Raw genomic sequence first — 23,986 nt, 5'->3', positions numbered from 1 at the left:
TATTTGTGGCCTCTGTTGTATACTGTGTGTTTGTAGATCAAACTGGAACTTAATAGTGATGTCTACGATCAGATGAACTTTATTTGCATACAAACTTCCCCCTGAGTGGTTTATTTAGGGCAATATTTTGAACTGAAAAGTTAACATTGCTTTATAAAAGGGTTTGAGATAGAACTCACCACCATCTTTTTTTTTTTTTTAGAATTTATTAAATTTGTGTGTGTGTGTGTGTGTGTGTGTGTGTGTGTGTGTGTGTGTTAGTGTTAGTGCACCTACATATGGAGACCAGTGTTGGCACTGGGTGTCTCCCCACTGATTGTCCATCTGAGAAAGGGTCTCTGATAAACCTGCAACTTGCTAATTGGCTAGACCCCGAGCTTCCCGCCATCCCAGCCTCTGGCCTGCCATCTTCATTTTCTGAAGGCTTTGGCTTCCTAAGTTGCTATTTCATATATAGTTCTGAATGATGAGGGTTATTTACCCATATGAAGAAATTTGGGTAACAGCATAAAGTTTTTAAAAATATTTGTGTTAGTGCACGAGCATAAAATGAAATCATTGGCTTCTTTGCATTTACCTTATTGTTGCTTTGCTCAGAACCCAGAGCCCTCAGCTCAAGCCACTTTATCTGTGAAATACGAGAGCACATAATACAACATGTTAAATTTTGTTGATCACTGTCAACTAGAGTTGTCATAACTGTGAAACTAGATTAATAGTACTGTTCATATTTTCTGTCTCCCAAGGAAATTTCCACTTAGATAAAGTTTTGTGCTGTTCAGGTCATATATAGATAGTATGGTACACACTTCTTTTTTTTCTTTTTTTAATTCTCTCATATATTACATCCTGACCACAGTTTTCCCTCCCTCCTCTCCTCCTAGTTCACCCCTCACTTTCCTGTTCTTCAAGATCCATTCCTCCTCCTTTTCGTTCATGAAAGAGCAGGCTGCCTCAGATATCAACCAAACATGGCATAACAACTTACAATAAGACTAGGCACATCCCCTCATTAAGGGTGGATGAGGCAACCTAGTAGGAGGAAAAGGGTCCCAAAAGCAGGCAAAGGAGTCAGAGACAGTCCCCACTTTTACTGTTGGGAGTCTCACACGAACACCATGACATATATGCAGAGGACCTAGGTCAGACACATACAAGTCCCCTGACTGCCAGTTCAGTCTCTTTTAACCCTTATGAGCCCTGCTCAGTTGATTCTGTGGGCTGTTTTCCTGTGGTGTCCTTGACCCCTCTGGCTCCTACAATCTTTCTCTCCCTGTCTTCCGCAGGATTGCCCAAGCTCACCTAATTTTGGCTGTGGGTCTCTGCATCTGCTCCCATCAGTTGCTAGATGAAGCCTCTCTGATAACGATTATGCTAGACTCTGGTCTATAAGTATAGCAGAGTATCATTAGTAATCATTTCATTGACTTTTTTTTTGGCCAGTTGCATTCAGTTCTATCCTAGGTCTCTGAATTATCCAGCCTCGGGGTCCTTGTCCTCCAAGCAGTGTCAGGCCTGAGCTACCTATCGTTGCATGAATCTCAAGTTGGATCAGTTATTGGTTGGCTACTCCCACAATTTCTACACCACCCTTACCCCTGGCACATCTTGCAGGCAGGACAAATTGTAGGTCAAAGTGTTTGTGGCTGGGTTGGTGTCCCAATCCCTCCACTGGAAGCCTTGCTTGGTTACAGAAGATGGCTGGTTCAGGCTCCATGTTCCCTATTACTAGGATCACCCTCGTAGATGCTTGGGAGTTTCCACTGCACTAGGTTTTTACCTTGCCCATGAAATGCCCCCAAAATCTGGTCGTCTCTCCCAGTACTCTCCCTCAACCTCCCTACCCATTTTCTCCTATTCCCATCCCCACCAACCCCAATCCACCCTCAAAAATCTATTTCCCCTTCCCATGCATTCTTGAGCCTTGAGCCTTCCTTGTTATCTGGATCTGTGGATTGTAACATGATAATCCTTTATTTTATAGTTAATATCTGTTTATAAGTGGGTACATACTATGTTTTGTCTTTTTGGGTCTGAGTTATCTCACTCAGGATGATTTTTTTCCTAGTTCCACCATTTGCCAGTAAATTTCATGATTTCGTTGTTTTTTTAACAACTGAATAATATTCCATTGTGTATATGTACCACATTTGTTTATCCATTCTTCAGTTGAGGGACATCTAGGTTGTTTCCAGGTTCTGGCTATTAAGAATAAAGCTGCAATGAACATAGTTGAGCAAATGTCCTTGTGGTGTGGTGGAGTGTTCTTTGTGTAAATGCCCAGGGGTGGTACTACTGGATCTTGAGGTAGATCAGTTCCCAATTTTCTGAGAAACCACCATATTGATTTCCAAAGTGGCTGTACAAGTTTGCACTCCCACCAGCAGTGGAGGAGTGTTCCCCTGCTCCACATCCTCTCCAGCATGAGCTGTCACTTGTGTTTTTGATCTTAGCCATTCTGACAGGTATAAGATGGGATCTCGAAGTCGTTTTGATTTATATTTCTTTGATGGCTAAGGATGTTGAACATTTCTTTGTTTTTTGGTCATTTTGAGATTCTTCTGTTGAGAATTCTGTTTAGATCTGTACACTGTTTTTAGTTGGATTATTTGGTTTGTTGATGTCTGGTTTCTTGAGCTCAAGTTGTTCTGTAGTAAGTGTATATTGAATGGAATATCCTAGCATGAATTACACTTCTAGTTGGGAGTGGTAGCACACACTTTTAATCCCAGGACTCAAAGGCAGAGGGAGGTGGATCTCTGTGAGGTCAAGGCTAGCCTGGTCTATATAGTGAGTTCTAGGACAACCAGGGCTGCATAGTGAGACTGTGTCTAAAAAACAAACAAACAAACAAAAAAACACAACAAAACCAAACAAAGAGTTTACATTTCTGTGCTAAAGAGCAAAATTTATTATATGTCATTTGAAAAATTATTGCAGATAATTTCTTCTCTGCTATATGAATGCTGTGATTATAAGTGTATGCCACCACATCACTATGGGCAACATATCATTTGCTATGTTGTTGTTGTTGTTTAGGGGATAAGGTTTTTTTTTATACTATAGCCCAGGCTGGCCTCACACTCATGGCAGTCCTCCTGTGTCAGCCTCCCAAGGGCTGGGATTACAGGTGTGGACCACCCAAGTCTGGGTTCCACCACACACATTTGTTCTCGGTGGTGAAATTGATGCTTCTTTTTGTTGCTATATTAGGATTTTAAAACCTTGAGTCTTACTACCTTTCTAAATAAGTGAATACTGGAGAAGTTACATACCTTATAAAGATCATTCACCTATGTAAATTAGGAAGGCTCACAGTAGAACAGAATATTTCTCTTCATTTGAAGCGTGGTGGATTTCTACCATTCTTCCCCCATCTTTTACAGTTGATGTTTTTAGAATGAACAAGGTTTTTTCCATTTTGTAACCATTTGGAGGGTAATCAGAAGCTTTGCCGTTGTGTTAGCAGTACTTCTTTCTGAAAAGATGTCATGGTGAGAGGCTGAGGGATACCTAACTATACAAACCTTTGAAGGATATTCCTTCTCAATATTTGTTTCTATTAGCAAATACTTACTCAGAGATAAATTGCTTTCCTGAATATTAAGTATAAGAAATTTAAGGTCGCCGGTTGGTGGTGGTGCACACCTTTAATCTTAGCACTCAGGAGGCAGAGCCAGGAAGATATCTGTGAGTTTGAGGCCAGCCTGGTCTACAGAGCAAGATCCAGGACAGGCACCAAAACAACACAGAGAAACCCTGTCTCGAGAAAGCAAAAAGAAAAGGAAAATAGGAAAAAAAAAAAAAAAGGAATTTAAGGTCATTTAAATTCAAGTTATGGTCAGGCAGTGATGGTGCGTGACTTTATTTAATTCGAACACTGGGGAAGCAGAGGCAGGCAGATCCCTGACTTGGAGGCCAGCTTGATCTACAGAGTGACTTCTAGGACAGCCAGGGCTACATAGAGAAATCCTATCTTGAAAAGCAAACAGACAAGCAAAAAAATAAAAATAAAATAAAATTCCAGTTATGGAATCTCTAGCTCTTACATTCTGCTTTCTTGCTGTCAGTGTGTGTGTGTGTGTGTGTGTGTGTGTGTGTGTGTGTGTGTGTATGTTATTTTTCTCATTTTAGTAGTTTATCAGTATTGTTAAATTTAAAGTTGAGTTTACAGTACTGAACCACTTCATTTTTATAGTGAATCCATACTTCTCTAATCGTTTTGGCTCTCCCATTCTTCCTTTTGGAAGTGGTTTTGCCTGAAAAATTCAGTGCCATGTATGTTGTTACCTGTCATTTGAGGCCATAATGCAAGGTCCTGATTTTATTGCACAAGTCCTCAGCAACTTTTACTTTCTGATAACATGGTCTGGATTCAAACCAAATACCCTGGGATGAAAGGTAGATAACAGGATTTGTTTCATGTTTTCACAGTTCCTTACTTGGGCAATTAGACTTCTCTGCAAGGTGCTTAGGGAACTCTCTTTTCACAGAAGCGTTTAAAAAGAATTTAAAAAAAAAATCTATTTACAGGTTTCGAACCAAAAAATCAGAGACGGAATTCTCCCCTCCTACCCACCCACCCCCACCCCGAAATCATTGGAAATTTTCTCAGCCTTTCCTGAAACCTCTTCCCGTAGTAAATTGTAACTGTCACACACAGCAGGCTGGAGAGCCCATTACATGGGTATCACAAATATGGGAGGGCAGATTCCTCAGTGTTGGCAGCTCTGTACTCCTTAGTGCCGTAGACCTATGGGTCGGGTTTTCAAAGGACACTTCAGATTCCAGACTTTGAAAATTAGAGGCTTCCTGCTCTTGGTACTCAGATCAGAGCATGCTCTGGGCCTTGAAAACTAGTCCTCAGCAGCTAGTATTGCAGACTTCTAGCTAAAGGCATCAGATCCCTTGGGTCTTAACTCTTGGAAGCTTTCTGGAACTCTCAGCTACCTGGGATCCCTAGCTTAGCTTTTCATGCTTTCTCACCACCTCAGTATGTCTGCAGTCCTTCAGAGTCTCAGAAGTCTGCCCCTGGCCACTGTAGAGCTCTTAGCAGCCTCCCAGCTTGTCATTTTGTTTTTGGTTCAAAACTTAGGGCTAGCTTTTTTCTTTTTCTTTTTTTAAGTCCTTTCTGAATACCTCTATGATAAAGGAGTCTGGAGCAGTTGTGAGGATGAGGCCTCCTAAGTCGGGTTGTAACTTCAGCAGTGGCAGTGGTTCCAGTGGTCCCTGCAGCTGGCATGGAGTGTCCTCAGAGGAATCCCTGGAGTGTTCAGAACCGCCGCTCTGTCACAGTGACAACATTGCTAGTTGTGAGAGAAAGGGCTGCTTATTTGACAGTTCCTCACTCATGGCAACCAGGCACCAGGAAGAGGTCTGCCACGTGTCAATCAAATGGCCAGTTGACTGCTTCAGATAGTTAGCTTTGTAGCTGGAGAATTTCTCTCCAGCTCCCACCACCAAGTCCCGCCAGTCCCAGAGCCCATTTATAAAATAAACCCATAAACTCTTACATTATTTAAACTGCTTGGCCATTAGCTCAGGCCTGTCATTGTCTAGCTCTTACTCTTATATTTATCCCATTTCTATTAATCTTTACTTTGCCACATGGCTCATGGCTTACTGGTACCTTACATCTTCCTTGTCCTGGCGGCGGCTCCAGGCAGTCTCTCTCTTCCCTTCCTGTTCCCTCAATTCTCTTCTCTGTTAGTCCCGCCTATACTTCCTGTCTGGCTATTGGCCAATCAGAGTTTATTTACATATAGCGATATCCACAGCACTTCCCCTTTTCTTTTTTTTAAAAAGGAAGGTTTTAACTTTAACATAGTAAAATTACATATAACAAAACAATTATCAAGCAAGAATTACAGTTACAATATTAAAGAAGAGATCCTATCTATCTTATATTTGTGAGTTTAAGGTTTTATATCTAACATCTTTTATTATAACTAAGGAAAATTGTAAGTATCTAGTCTTTAACCATATCAAAGACCTCAGAAGGATATAATACTGCCTGAGAAATAGGAGAAGGACGCAAGCAACTTTTGGGAGTCTTGTAGGGTAGACAGAGACAGCTGAGCCTGGACAGTCATCCAAAGTTCTCTTGTAAAGTTGGGGCATCTGTCTTCAGCCCACAGGCCTAGAGTCTCTTATTCATTTTTTTCTGTGTCCTGTAGAATGTCTGGCAGTTTCCTCTGCAAAGCAGGAACCTGAAGGACCATTTTGTCAAGCAAAGTTCAGTGGTCATCTTTTTATGGGTCCTGCATGTCCAGTTGATCAAGCAGTCCAGGCAAGAACAGTTTCTTGCCCAAATGGCTATTTTTGTCAAGGTGAAGATAAACTCCATATGGAGTGTCTTCGATGCCCATACTCCTCTCTGAAGTAAATCGGTGATGTCAGGAGCAGACATGTCTCATTGTCCAGAAAGTCTAAATTTTTAAAAGATTTTAAATGCCATATTCTGTAGGTCTTTGAAGTGTTTGAAGATTACTTATCTATCTGAAATATATCTATGTATATCTAGAAGACTTAACTAACATGGCTACAAATATGATTATCATAGATGACTAACTATTAATCTATTTTTTAATTATCCATTACAATTTTAAATGAGTTACATAAACATAATACCTCAAACAAGAATAGAAATATATACAGTATAACAAAATTAAGTTTAAATTTGTATCAATAAACTAAAATCTATAGCAATGTAAAACATTTTAAACAAGTTGTTACTCTTTAAAAGTAGGTTCATTAATCTACCCTTTCATCAATTCTCTTCTCTGTTAGTCCCGCCTATACTTCCTGTCTGGCTATTGGCCAATCAGAGTTTATTTACATATAGCAATATCCACAGCATAGCTTATTTAAAGAAAAATCACAACACTAAAGGGCACTCACAGTAGGGATCTGTCCTGAAATGAACATTCTGAAGAGTGTTTCCCAGTACTTAGCTCTTAGCCAGATACCTTTAGCGAGAGGGTTCTGCTCTGTCTCGGAACCATGGACATTTTGTCATCTGTTTGTCGACCATCTCCATACATCCTGCCATATCTGGTAGTGCTATATACAGTAGTTTGTAAATTGGTGTTAGATGAAATTTGTTTTAAGATGTATTAACTGCATTTATTATGATAAGGAAACTCAGAAGCTTTCTTCATAGAAGACTGTAATTAAACAACTTTCCACGAATGATTGTTTATAAATTTCATTTTTTAATGCAGGGCAGAACCTAGACAGTATGCTCCATGGCACTGGTATGAAATCAGACTTGGAGCAGAAGAAACCAGAAAATGGAGTGACTTTAGCACCGGAGGATACCTTGCCTTTCTTAAAGTGCTATTGCTCAGGACACTGCCCAGATGATGCTGTTAATAACACATGCATGTAAGTATTTGCTTCGGTCCTTAAGAGTCAGGGATGAAAAGTACACTCAGACAAGGTTTGTTTTTCCCCTTTATATATGGTAGCTTTCCAAAGAAAGGAAGGATTCTTGTCTTGAATATAGAAATATTGTTATCTATCATTAAACAATTGATGATCATTAGTTATATCATGATACATCTTATTTATTTGTTTTGATTTTTGACATGGTCTCTTTACATAGACCTGGCTATCCTGGAACTCACTATGTAGATCAGACTGGCCTTGAATTCACGGAAATCCGCCTGCGTCTGCCTACCAGATACTGGGATTAAAGGCATGTGCCACCACATCTGGCTTATTTTTCTTTTCTTTCCTGACCTTTTTAATCATGAGCTTAATGGTGCTCATTGTAGAAAATGTGTTCTGTTTTGTAGATTACCAAAAAGAAAACAAAAAGTTTACTCACTCTGCTTAGCCACTTGCAGTAGTGCATAGATAGACAGGAATGGTGTTGTGAGAGTTTTGTTATTTCTCTGTGGCTTCTAGTCCACATCTGCTCTATATGACTTTTCATTTCCTGCTTAGTTTTATGGGAACCATTCAGTCCACTTACGGATGGTCATGTAACTTGAGTTCATATTTTTTAAACATATATGTATTGTGTGTGTGCATGATACGTGTGTAAATGAACATGAAGAAATCAGAGACAACTTGCAGTAGTCTCTTCTCTCCTACTGTGTGGGTTCCAAGAATGGAGCCCAGATTGTCACTCTAGACAGCAGGCACTTGTGCCTGCTCGGTCGTCCTGTGGCCTGTAGTCAGTATCTTGGGGCACACTGAAGAATTGACTTTCTGAACCCCCCCCCAAAAAAAAACAAAAAAAAAAAACTGCAATTCAATCTTATCAGTCAAGTAATTGTCTTTTTGTTGTCGATGTAATAACGAAAGCCAAGTTTTGTAGTTTCCTAACATTCTGTGCTCTTTGAAGAGACTAGATACAATGCCTAGAACTTGGTCTGTGTAATTATATTATTTATCCTTCCTACATTTGCTAAGGGAAAAACTCAAGGACACTGACATTAATATGTTTATATAAATTTCTTTGAAATGAAGCTCTTCAGACTGTCTCTCTGATTTCCTATCACCTTCATTACAAAGTATCTTTTAGAATCTTACTCATCTGTTCTTCCTAGATATACTTTCCTGTGTCATTAGGGTCTACTGACTTTCACAGAGAAGTATGTTTTCCTCTCTTGTCATGTATGTGTAGCATGTGATCATGAGTGTGACTAGCAGAGTAGTTACATAACAGCACACACATGGAGCATTTACTTAGTAGAACTCCTTTCCCACTTGACATTGAATTCTCATTGACCCTTTAGGCCTTAGTTCAAGCCTAGCACCTTTGATCTAGCTTAAATCTAAATTGACTTTGCTAATAAATCATGTGAGAATGCAATCTAAATGTAAAAAAAACCAAGGTACTGAAGGCCATATTCAGTTCATGTATCTTCAGTTCTTTTGTATGTCTTTTTTAAATTTTATGTTTATTTATTTGGTGTGTATGTGTGTTGTACATGTGTGCACACCTCAGCTTGCCAGAATCAGTTTCTTCCTTCCACCATTTGGGTGCTGGAGATGAAACTCAGGTCTTGAGGCTTGGTGACAGTGTCCTTAACACTGCGCCATCTCTTGCCTTCTTTATCAGACAAAGTTTCTCTGTTTAGCTCAGGGTGACCTGAAATAAATGCAAAATCATCCTGCTTTAGCCTTCTCAATGCTAGTATCCCAGAAGTGTACCACCATGCTCTGTTCTTCTAATATAAAATTGTATTTTTTTTTCTCTATTGTAGAACTAATGGGCATTGCTTTGCCATTATAGAAGAAGATGATCAGGGGGAAACCACATTAGCTTCTGGGTGTATGAAGTATGAAGGCTCTGATTTTCAATGCAAGGTGAGATCTAATTTGTAACCATGAAATAAAGAAGGGTAGAACTTTGTGAGCAGCATTGAGTCCCCTAGAAGAAGTGGACTGCTCCTTACACTTCTGTGTGGTCACAAAAACAGATTTGCTGAAGCAAGCCTGGCTTGTTAAGTAATAGGATCTTACCAATTGAAGTTCCAGATTGCTTTACTTTAAGAAAGTTTTGAATCATCACAGATGGTGGTTAATGCAAAAAATGGTAGTCACATTTATTTCTGGATTGTAAGATTTACTGAAAAGACTGTAAGACAATGGATAGTAACCTCTTTTTCCCCAAGACAGCAATATTAAATCTTTGTTTCGGTATGTGGTGATTTGAGTAAAATGTCCTCCATAATCTCAGGCATTTGAATACTTGATCCCCCATTGTCTGTACTGTTTGGGAGGGTGTAGGGCATGTGACCTTGTTGAAGAAAGTATGTCACTGGAGGCAGGCTTTTAAGAGTATAAAACCTCATCTTTGTGAGTTTGAGGCCAGCCTGGTCTACAGAGTGAGTTCCAGGACAGCCAGGATTACACAGAGGAACCCTGTCTTGAAAAACAAAAAGGAGTATAAAACCTCACCTCTCTGCTGTCTGCTTGCCATTTGAGATGTGGCCCTTAGCTTGTGCTCCTGGTGCCATGCCTTTCCTAACTCTCAACTCTCTACATCCACTAACCCAGATGAACTATCACTCTGTAAGTTGCTTTGGTCATGGAGTTTGATCACAGATGTAGAACTAATGCAGGGTTTCTATGCAGCTTACTTCACAAGAGCAGCAGCAGAGAGGATTCCTTCAGATTTTTTTTTAAGTTATGTGTGAATTTCTTAAGAGATCCTGCCAGTGTTTTTGAAAAACAGCTCTGTATAGAACTGTATGTATGTCAGCTCTGTCAGCAATTAGTCCTCTTCAGAACTGACGGGTTTCATAGAAACTCAGTGTTAGGTTTATACTTGAAGTCACTGGTCAAGTGGCTGAGATTCTTCCTGTCTCTGTCTCTCTGGTTGTACAGACAGACCTGATCTCTCCTTATAGTCATAGCCTTTTAGCATGTCAGCAGAATTGTTTCCATACGACTTCCTCCACACATCCCTCATCCTTGAAAAACAACAGCTCACAGTGTCACCTGCGCCTCCTATAATCGGTTCTCTTTTTCTGGATGCAGCCCATGTGCTTTGGCAGTTGTGCTGTAGTCTCCAGACATTGAACTTGGCTAGCCAAACCCTCGTGTCTTTGACTCACTCTGCCTCCATGCCGGACCTCCTCCACTCCTCACTAGTAATGTTGGTCCTTGATACAAGTAGATGGGGATGCAATGGTTTTGTTGCTTATCCTGTATTTGCCTGTGTCAGATTGTAACATTAAGATCTGAGAGGATTTGTTTCTTCCAGTTGTATGCTATCAACATGTTATCAAACCTGTATGCCTTTTTAAACCACTTTTGAGGAGCAGTGGTTACAAGTGGTTACAAGCTAAAACAGTATTAACAAGTATCTTATGGACTTCTAGACTAAGTTGATCCAAACTTAGTATAAATTAGTTCTCAAGCCTAACTATCTGTCCAAACTCAATGAAATGACATAGTAAGGGCTTAGTAAATGTTAGTATTTACTACACTGTGAGCAGTATCGGGCTGTATCAGATCCCTAGGTATGCACAGACTATCACACAGTAGTATCTTAGACACATAGTGTTAAGATGCTACACTTGATTAGTTTCTTTGTCAAGTACTCTTCCTAACAGAGCTTCCCTTTTCTTCTTCCCTTTCATAATGACCTTTATAGTTAACAAATCCTAGACCTGGGATGTCAGCCTCTGAAAATTTTACACAGTTCTGTGCTTAGACATGAAATCACCAACGAAAGAGACATGGGGATATCAAATATGTTGGCATGTTAGGTGGCTGTCAGGTTTTTTGTTTGGGGTCTGCATTTATTAATTAGTTTAGAGAGTGTGCTCCATAGCTTATATGTTGAAATCAGAGGACACATGTTGAATCTGTGTCTCCTTCCCCCGTGTGGGTATGAGGCATCTAACTCAGGTTGTCAGGCTTGGCTATTTGTTTTTTGACTTCTTGCTTTAAATTAAATTACTAATTATCAAAGGTAATTTTTAACGCTTTGATATTTTAAATACAAGCTTTGGAAGAACTTACAGAATAATAGAATGCTGATCTAATTAACTGTTTTATTTATTAGTATTTTACTCCTGATCCAAAACCAGGGGGGAAGGCAAGAAAAATAGTAATGAAGTTACTTAAAAACTGCTTAAAAACTGTCCTTATAGCAATGAGTAATATTATCAAATGAATTGAGTGCCAAGTTTTTAAATCCTGTTTACCCTATCAAGAAATGCATCTTCTTATGTTAATGTTATAGTAAAAGCCTTACTATAATTGTGATATAGCAATAGTAAATTAGCCTTAATGTATAAAAATAGTCAAATAAAATTTAAACACACTTATTTTGATGTGGTGAATTACTTGTTAAAAATATGTTGATGCATAATTAGTGTGGGAAATGTTGAAGGGAAATATGAGTTCCAGTATAAAATTTCTAGTTGTTAGGGCTGGAAAGATATAGCTCAGAGGTTAAGAGCACTGGCTGCTCTTCCAGAGGTCCTGAGTTCAATTCCCAGCAACCACATGGTGGCTCTATAATGAGATCTGGTGCCCTCTTCTGGCCTGCAGGCAGAATACTGTATACATAATAAATAAATTCTTAAAAAAAAAAACTATAGTTGTTAAAAGAAGCATTTATTCATTTATATGTTTAAAGTATGATAATTATCTGGAAGTGGTGGCACCCACCTTTAATCCCAGCACTTAGGCAGAGACAGGCAGATCGCTGTGAGTTTGAGGCCCTCCAGGGTTACATAGTGAGATCCTGTCTTGAGAAAGAAAATAAAAAAGGCAATTGGTATCAAATTGCTATGTTTATTTTCTATTTAATAGACCAAAGAATGATGTATTAATACATTCTTGGCTGTGCATAAATTTATGGTGAAAACTTTTAGCTGTCATCCTAAAATATGGGAGTGTATATGATTTTTAAATTTTTACTTAAGCTGGGTTTGGTGGCACATGCCATTAATCCCAGCACTCAGGAGACAAGATCTCTGTGAGTTTGAAGCCAGCTTGTTCTACATTGTAAGTTCCAGGTAGGCAGGTAGGGAGGAAGGGAAGGAAGGAAGGAAAAACACACCTGAAAAGTAAAATCTTACTTAAGGAGTTTAACAAGTACTTTTCTAGCTTCTCTATATTTTATAAGCATCACTTACCTTAGTTAGAGTTACTGCTACTTCAGTAACTAAGCAAGTTGGGGAGAAAAGGGTTTATTTGGCTTACACTTCCACATTGTAGTTCGTCATTGAAGGAAGCTAGGACAGGAACCTGGAGGCAGGAGCTGATGCGGAGACCATGGAAAGGTGCTGCTTACTGGCTTGCTTCCCCTGGTTTGCTCAGCCTGCTTTCTTATGAACCTAGGACCACCAGCCCAGGAATGGCACCACCCACCATGGGCTGGGCCCTGCTTCATCAATCACTAATTAAAGAAATGCCCCTACAGGCTTGCCTTCAGCATAGGCTTATGGAGAATTTTTTTTTTTCTTTTTTCCGAGACAGGGTTTTTCTGTGTAGCTTTGGCGCCTGTCCTGGATCTTGCTCTGTAGACCAGGCTGGCCTCGAACTCACAGAAATCTGCCTGCCTCTGCCTCCTGAGTGCTGGGGTTAAAGGCGTGCGTCACCACCGCCTGGCCTGGAGAAAATTTCTTAATTGAGGTTCTCTTCTCTCAGATGACCTTAGCTTGTGTGAGATTGACATAAGACATAAAACTGTCACTATATGTCATAAAACTAACAACACAGTCACTATCATGAACTACTCCTGACCCTCAGGGCTAGCCTCTTGATCTTACTCTTGACGTCTTCTCAGTGCTAGGTATAGGTGAAAGCATGTGTAAATGATTAGTTACTACCTACTTCATGTTCTTGCTACCTCGCTGCTACTGGGATGGTTCTGTTGCCCTTGTTCTTGTCAGTTGTGTGAGGAATTGTCTTCAGAACCCTCACCCTGTTCCTTGTCACTCAGCTTCAGTGCATTCTGAGTATTCTCTTCTGTCCAAACATAGAGCGTTTACTTAAGCCAGACTCTTCCATTTGATAACTGCCAAATAAATTATTCTCTGGGATTTTAAGTACTTTATTTTTTACGTGTATAGATGTTTTACCTGCATGTATGTCTGTGCACTGTATACATGCCTGGTGCCCAACGTGGCCAGAAGAGGGTGTCAGATCCTCTGGAACTGGAGTTACAAATGGTTGTGAACCACCATGTGGGTACTAGGAATCAAACCTGAGTCCTGGAAGAGCATCCAGTGGTCTTAACTGCTGAGGCATATCTCCAGGCTCCCCTCCCTTCCCACTCCTCTAAGATTTTTATTCCCTACCTTAGTCTACAAATAGTAAAGTGAATTGGGTGGAAAATGGAGAATGGGCAGGAGTGTAGGGAAGACAAAGGTGTGTCACCCATTCCAAAATCTAGATACTGCCTTTTTTGTTTTAACCTGATGTATCCTTAACCTGTGTAAGAAGGATGATTCTTATATGTGTCTGCTGCTGGTTGCTTATTTGTGGTAACAGCTCATCAGCTCTTGAAGGGCTGGCTGCCCAAGGGTTTTTTTGGCTTATTCAAGACTCTCGCCTGGAATTCATGTCATACTCACCAGAGGAAGAAGAAATCAATTTATTGAATATTTTCTACTTATATTTAGTTTGTAACAAATTTGGTACATTCCCTCTTGTTGCCTCATGGTTATTCTGTAAGGCAAAACTGTTTAATCCAGTGATTTCCAGAGGAAACTAAAGAGAAGTTAGCTACTTAAGATTATACAGTGAGTAACTAGCAAAGCTAGGTAGAATTTATGCTGATTCTTCCATATTTATTTTTATTATTCCATGCTGCCTTCTGTCTGTTGGGAAAACCTCTCTTTCCCTTAAATGAAGTCATAGGATGTGTGGCTGTCTAGTTTCCCATTCACTATGCAGAATCTCACAAGTTAGACCTGTCTTGGCAGTGTCACACTTGGAAGTGTCCCCTCTTTCTCGCTCCCCAGTTAGAAGCTGTGACCTCATGTCTTTGGAACGTTGTTGCAGTCTGCTTTTCTTCTGGTAGTTGTCCTTGATAGAGAAGACAGACAAAAGAGGAATTGAAGATTGGTCTTCATCTTCCATTATGTGCAACTACTGGACAATAGTCCATGGTTTAGAGATCTTTCACCCAGGATCGCCAAAGATGTCTTTCTTTGTTTACGTTCACTTTATCTTCTGCAAAGCTATCCTCCTTCCGCCTTCCGGGGACTCAGTGCATGGCACTTCATTGATTCATCTTCAGTTATGCAATCATTCTTTCCTTCATGCTAATTTTCTCTCATTCTTTCCTTCATCTAATTTTCTCTAGGTACGGGATCATTTCAAAGTTTGCAGTATAAACCCCATCATATCTCTTTTCTCTTTATGATAACTTCAAAGGAAAAATTATCTTAGAGTCAGTTGAAATGTAGAATTTATTCATTTGGAAATTTCTAAAAAAAAAATGTATTTTTTTTTTTGAAAATTTCTGAATGTTGTTGACTGTCTTCCCAGATGGGATTTCAAGCCATAGACTCTTGGTCACCTTTTTAAAAGTAACACTTAATTACACTGAGGCATTGCCCTTCTGACCATCTGATATTTAAGAATAACATGGTTAGTTTCTGCTTACATTCTCGCTACCTTTGTAATAATGGACAGGTTCTTTCTATTCCTGTTTTGGTTCAGAGTGGCATTTTGCCCGGACAGCACTGGAATATCAACATGTAGTCCCTGACATCTTCTTCCATGACTGAAGCCTTTGCACTTGTTTTCCAATGTTTAGGGCATACTTTGTACCTGGTTGGTGTCCATAACCACCCCCCTTAGCCAGCATTCTGTCCCAAGTTGATGAGAATACCCTCTGCTTTGTAGTCGGATCTTAATCTCACCTAAATCTTATTACTAATGTGATTGTATTTTTCAGACAAGTTTATAATTCCAATAAAATACTATGTTTTCTAGCAGATAATTACTTTTTAAAACTAAAAGCAGCTAGCTGAATGGTAATTTAAACATTCCAACATTTTTTAAAGGTAAAAATTACTAAAATTCTTTGTTCCTCTATAATTTATAATCTAGTATCTTTATCCATCTATATGATCTTAAGGAAAATTGTCTCACAATCTTATTTTCACAAAAAAGAAATTAAATTTTCAGTAATATTTTTGTTGTTGTTTTGCTTTTCAAGACAGGGTTTCTCTGTGTAACAGTCCTAACGGTCCTGGAACTTGATTTGTAGACCAGGCTGGCTCCAAACTCACAGAGATCCACCTGCCTCTGCCTTCCGCCTCCCGAGTTCCCAAGTGCTGGAATTAAGGGTATGAGCCACCATGCCTGGCTAATATTTTTTTAATGTAAGGTTTGGAGATTCTTTTCTCTGACTGAATTATAAATTATGTTTACCAATACTAAAGCTATCCATACTCAATTTAATATGTCAAGTCCTTTAATTTTACCATTACTTTTCTTCAAGGATTCACCAAAAGCACAGCTACGTAGGACAATAGAATGTTGTCGGACCAATTTGTGCAACCAGTATCTGCAGCCTACACTGCCCCCTGTGGTTATAGGTAGGTCAGCCCCGGAGAAGTCAGGCATGATCCTCCTGACTTCTTGTCTTTGTCTGTAACAATAACTGAGCTACCCAGAACTCAGTGCTGTAAGCCGTTCTCTCCCTCTTTGTGAGATGCAGCAGAAAAATACTATACCTGCTTCATTGCCAACTTCCATTCTCAGGTCCGTTCTTTGATGGCAGCATTCGGTGGCTGGTTGTGCTCACTTCCATGGCTGTCTGTATAATCGCTATGATCATCTTCTCCAGCTGCTTTTGTTACAAGTAAGAACATACTGTTTTATATAAAATATCTTGTTAATTATTCTATATTGGCAATCGTTTTTTCTTTGTTTTGTTTCTAAGCTAACAGGTAAAAAACACTGACTGTTGTGTGCAATTCAGAAATCATTAATTTATATTCTCTGGTTACAGTTTTTCAACTGTGTTATGACTTCCCTAGAAGGAAAGATGAACTTCAATTAATTTTTTTGGATACTACTTCATTCTTTTATGTTCAAGAATACTCTTGGCTTTCTTGTTTGTAGAATAGTGAGCTTTGTTATGTCTGAATTTTTAAAGCAGATTCCTAGATAACATAACTGTCTCATTTAAAAATTTGGGGAATCATCTGTGAAACAGGTTAGTAATCCCATAAATAAATCTGTATATAAAGAATTTAACAGTATGATGAAGCGTTCAAATTTAAGAATCTGGAGGAAGGGGGCTGGAGTGTAGCTCAGTGGTAGAGCATTTGCCTAACATGCAGGAGGGCTTGGGTTCTAGCTGCAGCAATGTGGTATAAATAAATTTTTAAAAAGAGGAAACAGTAATTTAGTAAGTAAATTTGATACTAGGTTGCTATATAGAAAAAATTAAATTGGGACTATTCCCTACACTGAAATAAATTTGAACCAGATTCAATTAGAACTCTGTATTCATATGCATAGTTTGGAAAATCTTTCTGAGTCTACCTCAGCTTGAAAGCAAGCAAGGAAATAGTAAATACAATGTAAAAGTAGTGTTAGCTGCATAAAAACAGAAGTGTGTAGCAAAGAAACCTACAGGAGGGTGGAAGACGGAACAAATGAGAACTATTGGCAGCTAATATTTACTGCAAGTTATTGCTTTACACTGTAAATGAGCTATAAATCAAAAAGTCTAATTCAGCAAAGAGGAGACAAAAATAGATACAATTTTTTAAAGAAATATGCATGGCTTTCTGGAAGTTTTGTTTTTTGAAACAGTCTCATGATGGCTGGTTTTGAACTTGCTGTGTAGACCAGATTGGTCTGGAACTCATGGAGATCCACCTGCCTTTGCCTCTCAAGTGTTAGAATTAAAGATGTACCCCTTCCTTCTCAGCTCTATGACTCTTTTAAAAAAGAAAATAACAAGAATATTCTTTGCTTGATAGGGTGGCACACGCCTTTAATCCCAGCACTCGGGAGGCAGAGGCAGGCAGATCTGAGTTCCAGGACAGCCAGAGCTGTTACACAGAGAAACCCTGTCAAGAAAACAAACAAACAAACACAGAATATGAAGTATAATATGAAAATTATAAAATTTGAGGTATTTTCGTCTGCCATATTGCCAAATGAAATGAAACAAGACTGTGTGCGCGTGTGTGCATGCCATAGGTAAACATCAGTTAACTTTTTCCAGTCACTCTCCACTGTAGTTTTTCAGAAACAGTGTCAAAACCCTAGCCCCTCAAATATTACAGTTTTTTTTTTTGTTTGTTTAGATAAAAATAGCAGATTGAGCAAATCAGCCTGGACTACATAGTTCCAGGCCAGCCTGGGCTACAGAATGAGATCCTGTTTCAAAACAAACACAAATTTATTCTGAAAACAAACAGACAAAAAAAAAAAACAGTTTATTAACTATAGAGTGAGACATGATAATGAAAAAAGAGATAGGGTGAACATTTAAATACCAATTTAATCCCCTTGGCTTGTCAGCCACGCCTGCATCTTATAAACCAGACAGGATTCTTAGGGAAACCTGTGCAGCCTGGGAGAAAAGACCTAAAGATACTGTTTAGAGTTAAATGAAATGGCCTGTGCAGATTAAGCATATACCAGTGAGCCCTGCGAATCTTAGTGAACACTGATCCCTAGAAATGGAAACAAAGGATAAGCATTAAGATTGCCTGTGCTCCTGCCTGAAGAGTGCTTGGCTTCGTTACCCAGAGAGAGCATAGGTATTCTCTGATGAGAAAATATTGGTGAGAGTCTGCTTTTCTTTCATTCTGTATGTCCTACTTTCCTGCTTCCTCCATGTCTGACCAGCCCCTGGTGTCTCCCTGTTGTCTCCTTTTCTTTTTCATTTCTCGAGCCTAAATTCCTCCTCCTACTTAATTCTCCCTGCCCGGGAATTTTGTCTATAACTCCTCCCTGACTATTGGCAGGTCAGCTTTTTCTTAGACAAATCAGGTGCCTTAGGTAGGGCAAGATATAACAGCAACACATCTTTGTGTAATTAAACAAATGCAACACATCTTTACATAGTTAAGCAAATGCAACATGTCTTTGCATGGTTAAACAAATATTCCACAACAGAAAGCCTCACAGGAAGACTTGAGTTCTGTAGATGACCCTGTCCAGTATTCAGCATGTTCATATGAAAAACTGCTCAAGGCTGGGAGGAACATCTGAAATGCCTGGAGGAAGTGTATTGGTGGTCACAGAAAGCTGGGAATGGTCTCTGTTAACCACTATCTTTGAGACCAGGAAGCCATCGGTCTTGGTTAAACCATAGGCCTTGATTCAGGGATGAAGAATAATTAATTAGTCCTGGAATAAATGTGGCTCTGGTCCCACCTTAAAAACAAAACCCGACTAGACGTGGTGGGGCACACTCTAGTTCCAGCACTCATGAGGCTGAGGTAGATGAATCTCTGAGTTCAAGGCCAGCTGGTCTGTATACTAAGAACCTATCTTTAAAAACAAAAACAAACCCTGAAGGTTCATGCTGTTTTCAGTTTGGTTCTGGGAAAAATAACACAATAATAATATTTGTAAGAATACATCTCTTATTCCCATACTCAAGTGATGGAAACAGGCAGATTAGGAGTTCAAGGTCATCCCCAACTCTATAACAGGTTTAGCACTAGCCTGGGCTACATAAACAAAAACTAGTATTTAACTTTTTTTTTTTTTTTTTTTTTTTGAGACAGGGTTTCTCTGTGTAGCAGCCCTGGCTGCCCTGGAAATCACTTTGTAGACCAGGTGGTGTTACAGTAATTTAAATAGAAACATTAGAGGACTTAAAAAGATCCAAATGAAACTTGAGGGGATTAGATTAAAATACCTTGAATAGAAGTATGCATGGCTCGAAAAACAAACAAAAAAGAAATGTGCATGGATAAGAAAAATGGCAAATTAGATCGCACTTAAGAGCTTAGTGGACATGGAGGCATGAGAGTAGAAGCTATGCAAAAGAATTTGTGTGTGTGCGTCTGCCGTCCGCCTTATTGGATACAGTCTCTCTTGTTCAGTGCTGGACACAGCAGGCTAGCTGGCCAGTGAGACTCCTGGGATTCTTCTGTCTCTGCCTCCCATCTCCATGTTGGACACTGGAATCACATACAGATACTGCATCACCCAACTTTGTATGGTTTCTGAGGATTTGAACTCGGGGCCTCACACTTGCATGGCAAGTGCTTTACATGTTGTTTCCTCAGCTCTGAAAGAATTTTGTGTGGGACATGATCCAGTACAGTTATAATCAGAACCCCCAGTTGAGAGGAAGGGACAGGAAGAAAAATGTTTAAGAAATAGTGACCAGGGACTTTTCAAGTTTAAATGAAAACCAGAAACTCATTCATCTAAAAAGTTTAGTAAACTCTTAAAGATACCAAATATGAAGAAAAATACAAAGCACATCATAATCATATTGCTCAAAATTAGTGATAAAGAGAAAATTAGTAATTTTTTTCTAAATTGTTTTATTTTATATGTATGGGTGTTTTTGTTTTATATGTATGGGTGTTCTGCCTTCGTGTACATCTGTGTACCACATGTGTGCAGTGTCCTTGGAGGCCAAAAGGGTTGTTAGCCACCAAGTGACTGCTGAGATTTAAACCCAGGTCCTCTGGAAGAGCAGCCCATGATCTTAATGGTCTTTCTAACACCAAAGAGAAAAATTTAAATGCAGCTGGGAAAGGGCAGATTATAGGCTTGGCTATCCTAGAGCTTGCTATGTAGACCTGGCTGGTCTTGAACTCATTGAGCTCAACCTGCCCATATCTCTCCAGTGCTGGGATTAAGGGCATATACAGTTTTAGCACAAAGATAAAGTTATAGTTTTAAGAGTGTGTGTGTTTGTACATATAAGTGATAAGTAACTTTCTATGCTGAGTATCCTTTCATATTTTTTTAAACAAATTGTCAAAATTTATAATTGAAATACTTTTTACAGCTGTGATGCCATGTTTCATGTGGGGGAATGGGGGTGTTTGGGGGTTTTGTTTACCTTTGGTTTGGGGATAGAGTCTTACCATGTAGCCCAGGCTGGCCTTGAGTTCAGGATCCTCTTGCCTGACTCTCCCTAGTGCTACCACATCTGGCCCCTGGGGCGGGGGAGGGGCGGGTATGTGTGAATGTGTTGGTATTTTTGAGATGAGGCTCACTTCATAGTCCAGGCTTGGCTCTGTAGCCCAAGCTGCCTTAAACTCCCATTCCTTCTGCCCCCTAAATGCAGGGTTACTGATGTATGCCACCATACTCTGCTGTGGTGTGTGTGTGTGTGTGTGTGTGTGTGTGTGTGTGTGTGTGTGTGTTCACTTGCTAATAGACTATGGCCATCTCTTCATATGGTATTTTGTTTGTTTGTTTTTGTTTTTGTTTTTGTTTTTTTCGAGACAGGGTTTCTCTGTGTAGTTTTGGTGCCTGTCCTGGATCTCTCTCTCTGTAGACCAGGCTGGCCTTGAACTCACAGAGATCTGCCTGGCTCTGCCTCCCACAAGTGCTGGGATTAAAGGCGTATGCCAACACCACCCGGCCATCTCTTCATGTTAGTGGGGCACACAGCATTCTACCTCATAAACTCCATTTCTAGTGGACTATAACAGAATTTTTCATGTGGTGAAGATTGATTAGGCTATGATTCTGCCTGAAGAATGATGGTGTGGCAAGTCTTGAGGCTCAGAGTGTCACAGTGTTCCAATTTTAATGTAGGTTGTTTTCTACTTTCTTAAAGACATTACTGTAAGAGCATCTCAAGCAGAGGTCGTTACAACCGTGATTTGGAACAGGATGAAGCATTTATTCCAGTAGGAGAATCATTGAAAGACCTGATTGACCAGTCACAAAGCTCTGGTAGCGGATCTGGACTACCTTTATTGGTAAGCTAAAAGCCTTTTACAAATGTAAATGGTGTATTGATACAGATGTGATGTCATGGATAAGTGGGCATCTTAGTTACTGCAGATTAGGAAACAATAGACACACTTTTTTTTCATGTAGTAATGAAAGATGAAATTGGTTAAAAATAAGAAATGTGAACCAAGGAAAATAGGATAAGCAAGATAAAGCCATAGTAAGAAAAAAGTAATACTTACATAAAAGGTTAGGATAATAAAAGGTTAGGATATGAAGTCCTGTGTAAGTGCAAGGTAGCTACATAATTTGCTCTAAGCTCGCCGCTCCCCCTTCCACTTTGGTGCTGGAGTTTGAGCTAAGAACCTTGGGGATGCCAGGCAAACATTCTACTACTAAATTACATCCTCAGCACTTGGTTTTTGAGACAAGGTTGTCTTGTAGAATTCAGGCTACCCTTGAACTTGAGATCCTCCTGCCTCTGCTTCTGTTTCCTAAATGCTGTGGTTACAGGCATGAGCTACCATCCTCAGTTAGGTGTTGTAAGTATTTTAGTAACCAACTAAACAAAGAAACAAGTGTAAAGTTACTTGTATCTTTAAGGCTAAACTAATTGGCTGAGAGAAGTATAACATTTAGGTCTAAAAAGGGTTACAGATAATTCGGATGGATGGGTGGATGGAGATAATCAGCTTCACGGATGGAGAACAGCATTCTGAGGGAACCCTCCTAATCACAACGCTACATTTTCAGGTAGTTTTTAAAAACTATTTAATAGCATTAACTGAAAGTCAATACTTAATGACAATTTAAAAATTTGTCTAAAGTAATCTGTGGTAGAATTGGGAAGGTGAGAATAGAGGCATCTTTGTCTGCAGATAGTGTGGTTATGGAAAAAAATCCCAAGATTGGTACACACAGGCCTGTTGCAGCCAGTGCTTGTCAGTTTGCAGAATACAAAGTCATTATTTTACTGATTTTCTATATACTGGCAACATGTCTGGAAACTGAAAGTTAAGAAGTAGTATCATAGCCGGGCGGTGGTGGCGCATGCCTTTAATCCAGCACTCGGGAGGCAGAGGCAGGCGGTCTCCGTCACTTCTAGGCCAGCCTGGACTACAGAATGAGTTCCAGGAAAGGCTCAAAGCTACACAGAGAAACCTGTCTTGGAAAAAAAAAAAAAAAAGAAAGAAAGAAATAGTATCATTTAAAATAATATCAAAAAGCATGAAATATTTTTTAAATAATTGCAAAATTTGTAGATTGGAAATTATTGTTGAAATATTAATTATTAATGTTAATTATTCTTAAGAATTTTTAAAGTACATTGTTTTCTACTTTTTTAAAGATATTACTGTAAGAGTATCTCAAGCAGAGGTTGTTACAACCATGATTTGGAACAGGATGAAGCATTTATTCCAGTAGGAGAATCATTGAAATTAAATATTAATTCTTAAATATTCTTAAGACCTAAATAGATAGAGGTGTATAGCCTGTTTATGGATGAAGCATTTATTCTGGTAGGAGAATTGGTGAATTAAATATTAATTCTTAAATAATCTTAAGACCTAAATAGATGGAGGTGCATAGCCTGTTTATGGATGAAGGCAGCACTATAGGATGTCAGGTTGCCTCACACTGAAAGGTCATTTCATTTCAGTCCAAATAGGAATCAGAGTAAACTTCTACAGAAATGAATGAACAGAATTATAAAAATACAGAGGACTAGATGAGCTGAATTGTTAGAAAAGAGTGCAGGACTAACCACATGGTTTCTGACTTACTTTTAGAGCTGCGCTAGTTAGTATTGTATATTTGGTGGGACAGAGCACAGCCTAGAAAGGGACACTTACACAGAGTGTGTGTGCATGGGTGTTTTTGCCTGCATGTATATCTGTGAACAGTTTATGTGCCTGGTACTCAAAGAGGCCAAAAGAGGGTGTCTGATCCCCTGAAGCTAGAGTTACAGATTGTTGTGAGCTACCCTTAGGTGCTGGGATTGAACCCAAACCCTTTAGAAGAACAGCCAGTGCTCTTAACCAGTGAGACATCTCTCCGACCCAATCAATTGATTTTACTGTTTGTTGTTGTTGGGGGTTTATCTATGTAGACTCGGCTGATCTTGAATTCAGAGAGATCTGCTTGCCAATGCCTGGGAGTGCTGGGATCAAAGATGTGTGCCACTGATCATTGATTTTTTTTATTATTTTTTTATTTTTATTTATTTTTATTATTTTGGCTTTTTGAGATGGGGTTTCTCTGTGTAGCCCTGGCTGTCCTAGAACTCCCTCTGTAGACCAGGCTGGCCTTGAACTCACAAAGATCCACCTGCCTCTGTCTCTTGAGTGCTGGCTTGCAGCGGCACTACCAGGTGCCCTCAATGATTTAAAAGATTTTGTTATAAAAGGTTACATGAGGCCATTATTTGTTTAAAGTACTGAAGTATTTCAGTGTTGAATAACTTGTCTGCTAAACAAATGATGCAGAGAAGACAACCTCAGGTATCCATTTACTACATAGTGAATGTGTTCCTGTACCTCACTCAGTATACAAAATTAAGTTGAAATGGAGAGTAGATCTAAATATAAAAGTTAAACTAGAAAAACCTCCAAAAGAATTTTTTAAACTAATCATTGTGAGTTCAAGGACA

At 39.3% G+C, this 23,986-nt stretch overlaps 1 protein-coding gene across 2 annotated transcripts in view; it reads left to right on the top strand.

Annotated features, from left to right (window-relative positions):
- The window catches only part of Bmpr1a (bone morphogenetic protein receptor type 1A), a 115,967-nt gene that overhangs the window by 74,072 nt on the left and 17,909 nt on the right, over nt 1-23,986 (top strand). For both annotated transcript variants that reach the window (XM_059274142.1, XM_059274140.1), the window contains exons 4-8: nt 7,224-7,386; nt 9,219-9,321; nt 15,935-16,031; nt 16,198-16,297; nt 21,218-21,362. In XM_059274142.1, the coding sequence (XP_059130125.1) occupies nt 7,224-7,386; nt 9,219-9,321; nt 15,935-16,031; nt 16,198-16,297; nt 21,218-21,362 (608 nt within the window). The remainder of the gene's footprint in view (nt 1-7,223; nt 7,387-9,218; nt 9,322-15,934; nt 16,032-16,197; nt 16,298-21,217; nt 21,363-23,986) is intronic.

Source organism: Peromyscus eremicus, chromosome 9 (assembly GCF_949786415.1).
Source record: "Peromyscus eremicus chromosome 9, PerEre_H2_v1, whole genome shotgun sequence".
Classification (NCBI taxonomy): domain Eukaryota; kingdom Metazoa; phylum Chordata; class Mammalia; order Rodentia; family Cricetidae; genus Peromyscus; species Peromyscus eremicus.
This window is presented reverse-complemented; position numbering and strand designations above follow the sequence as displayed.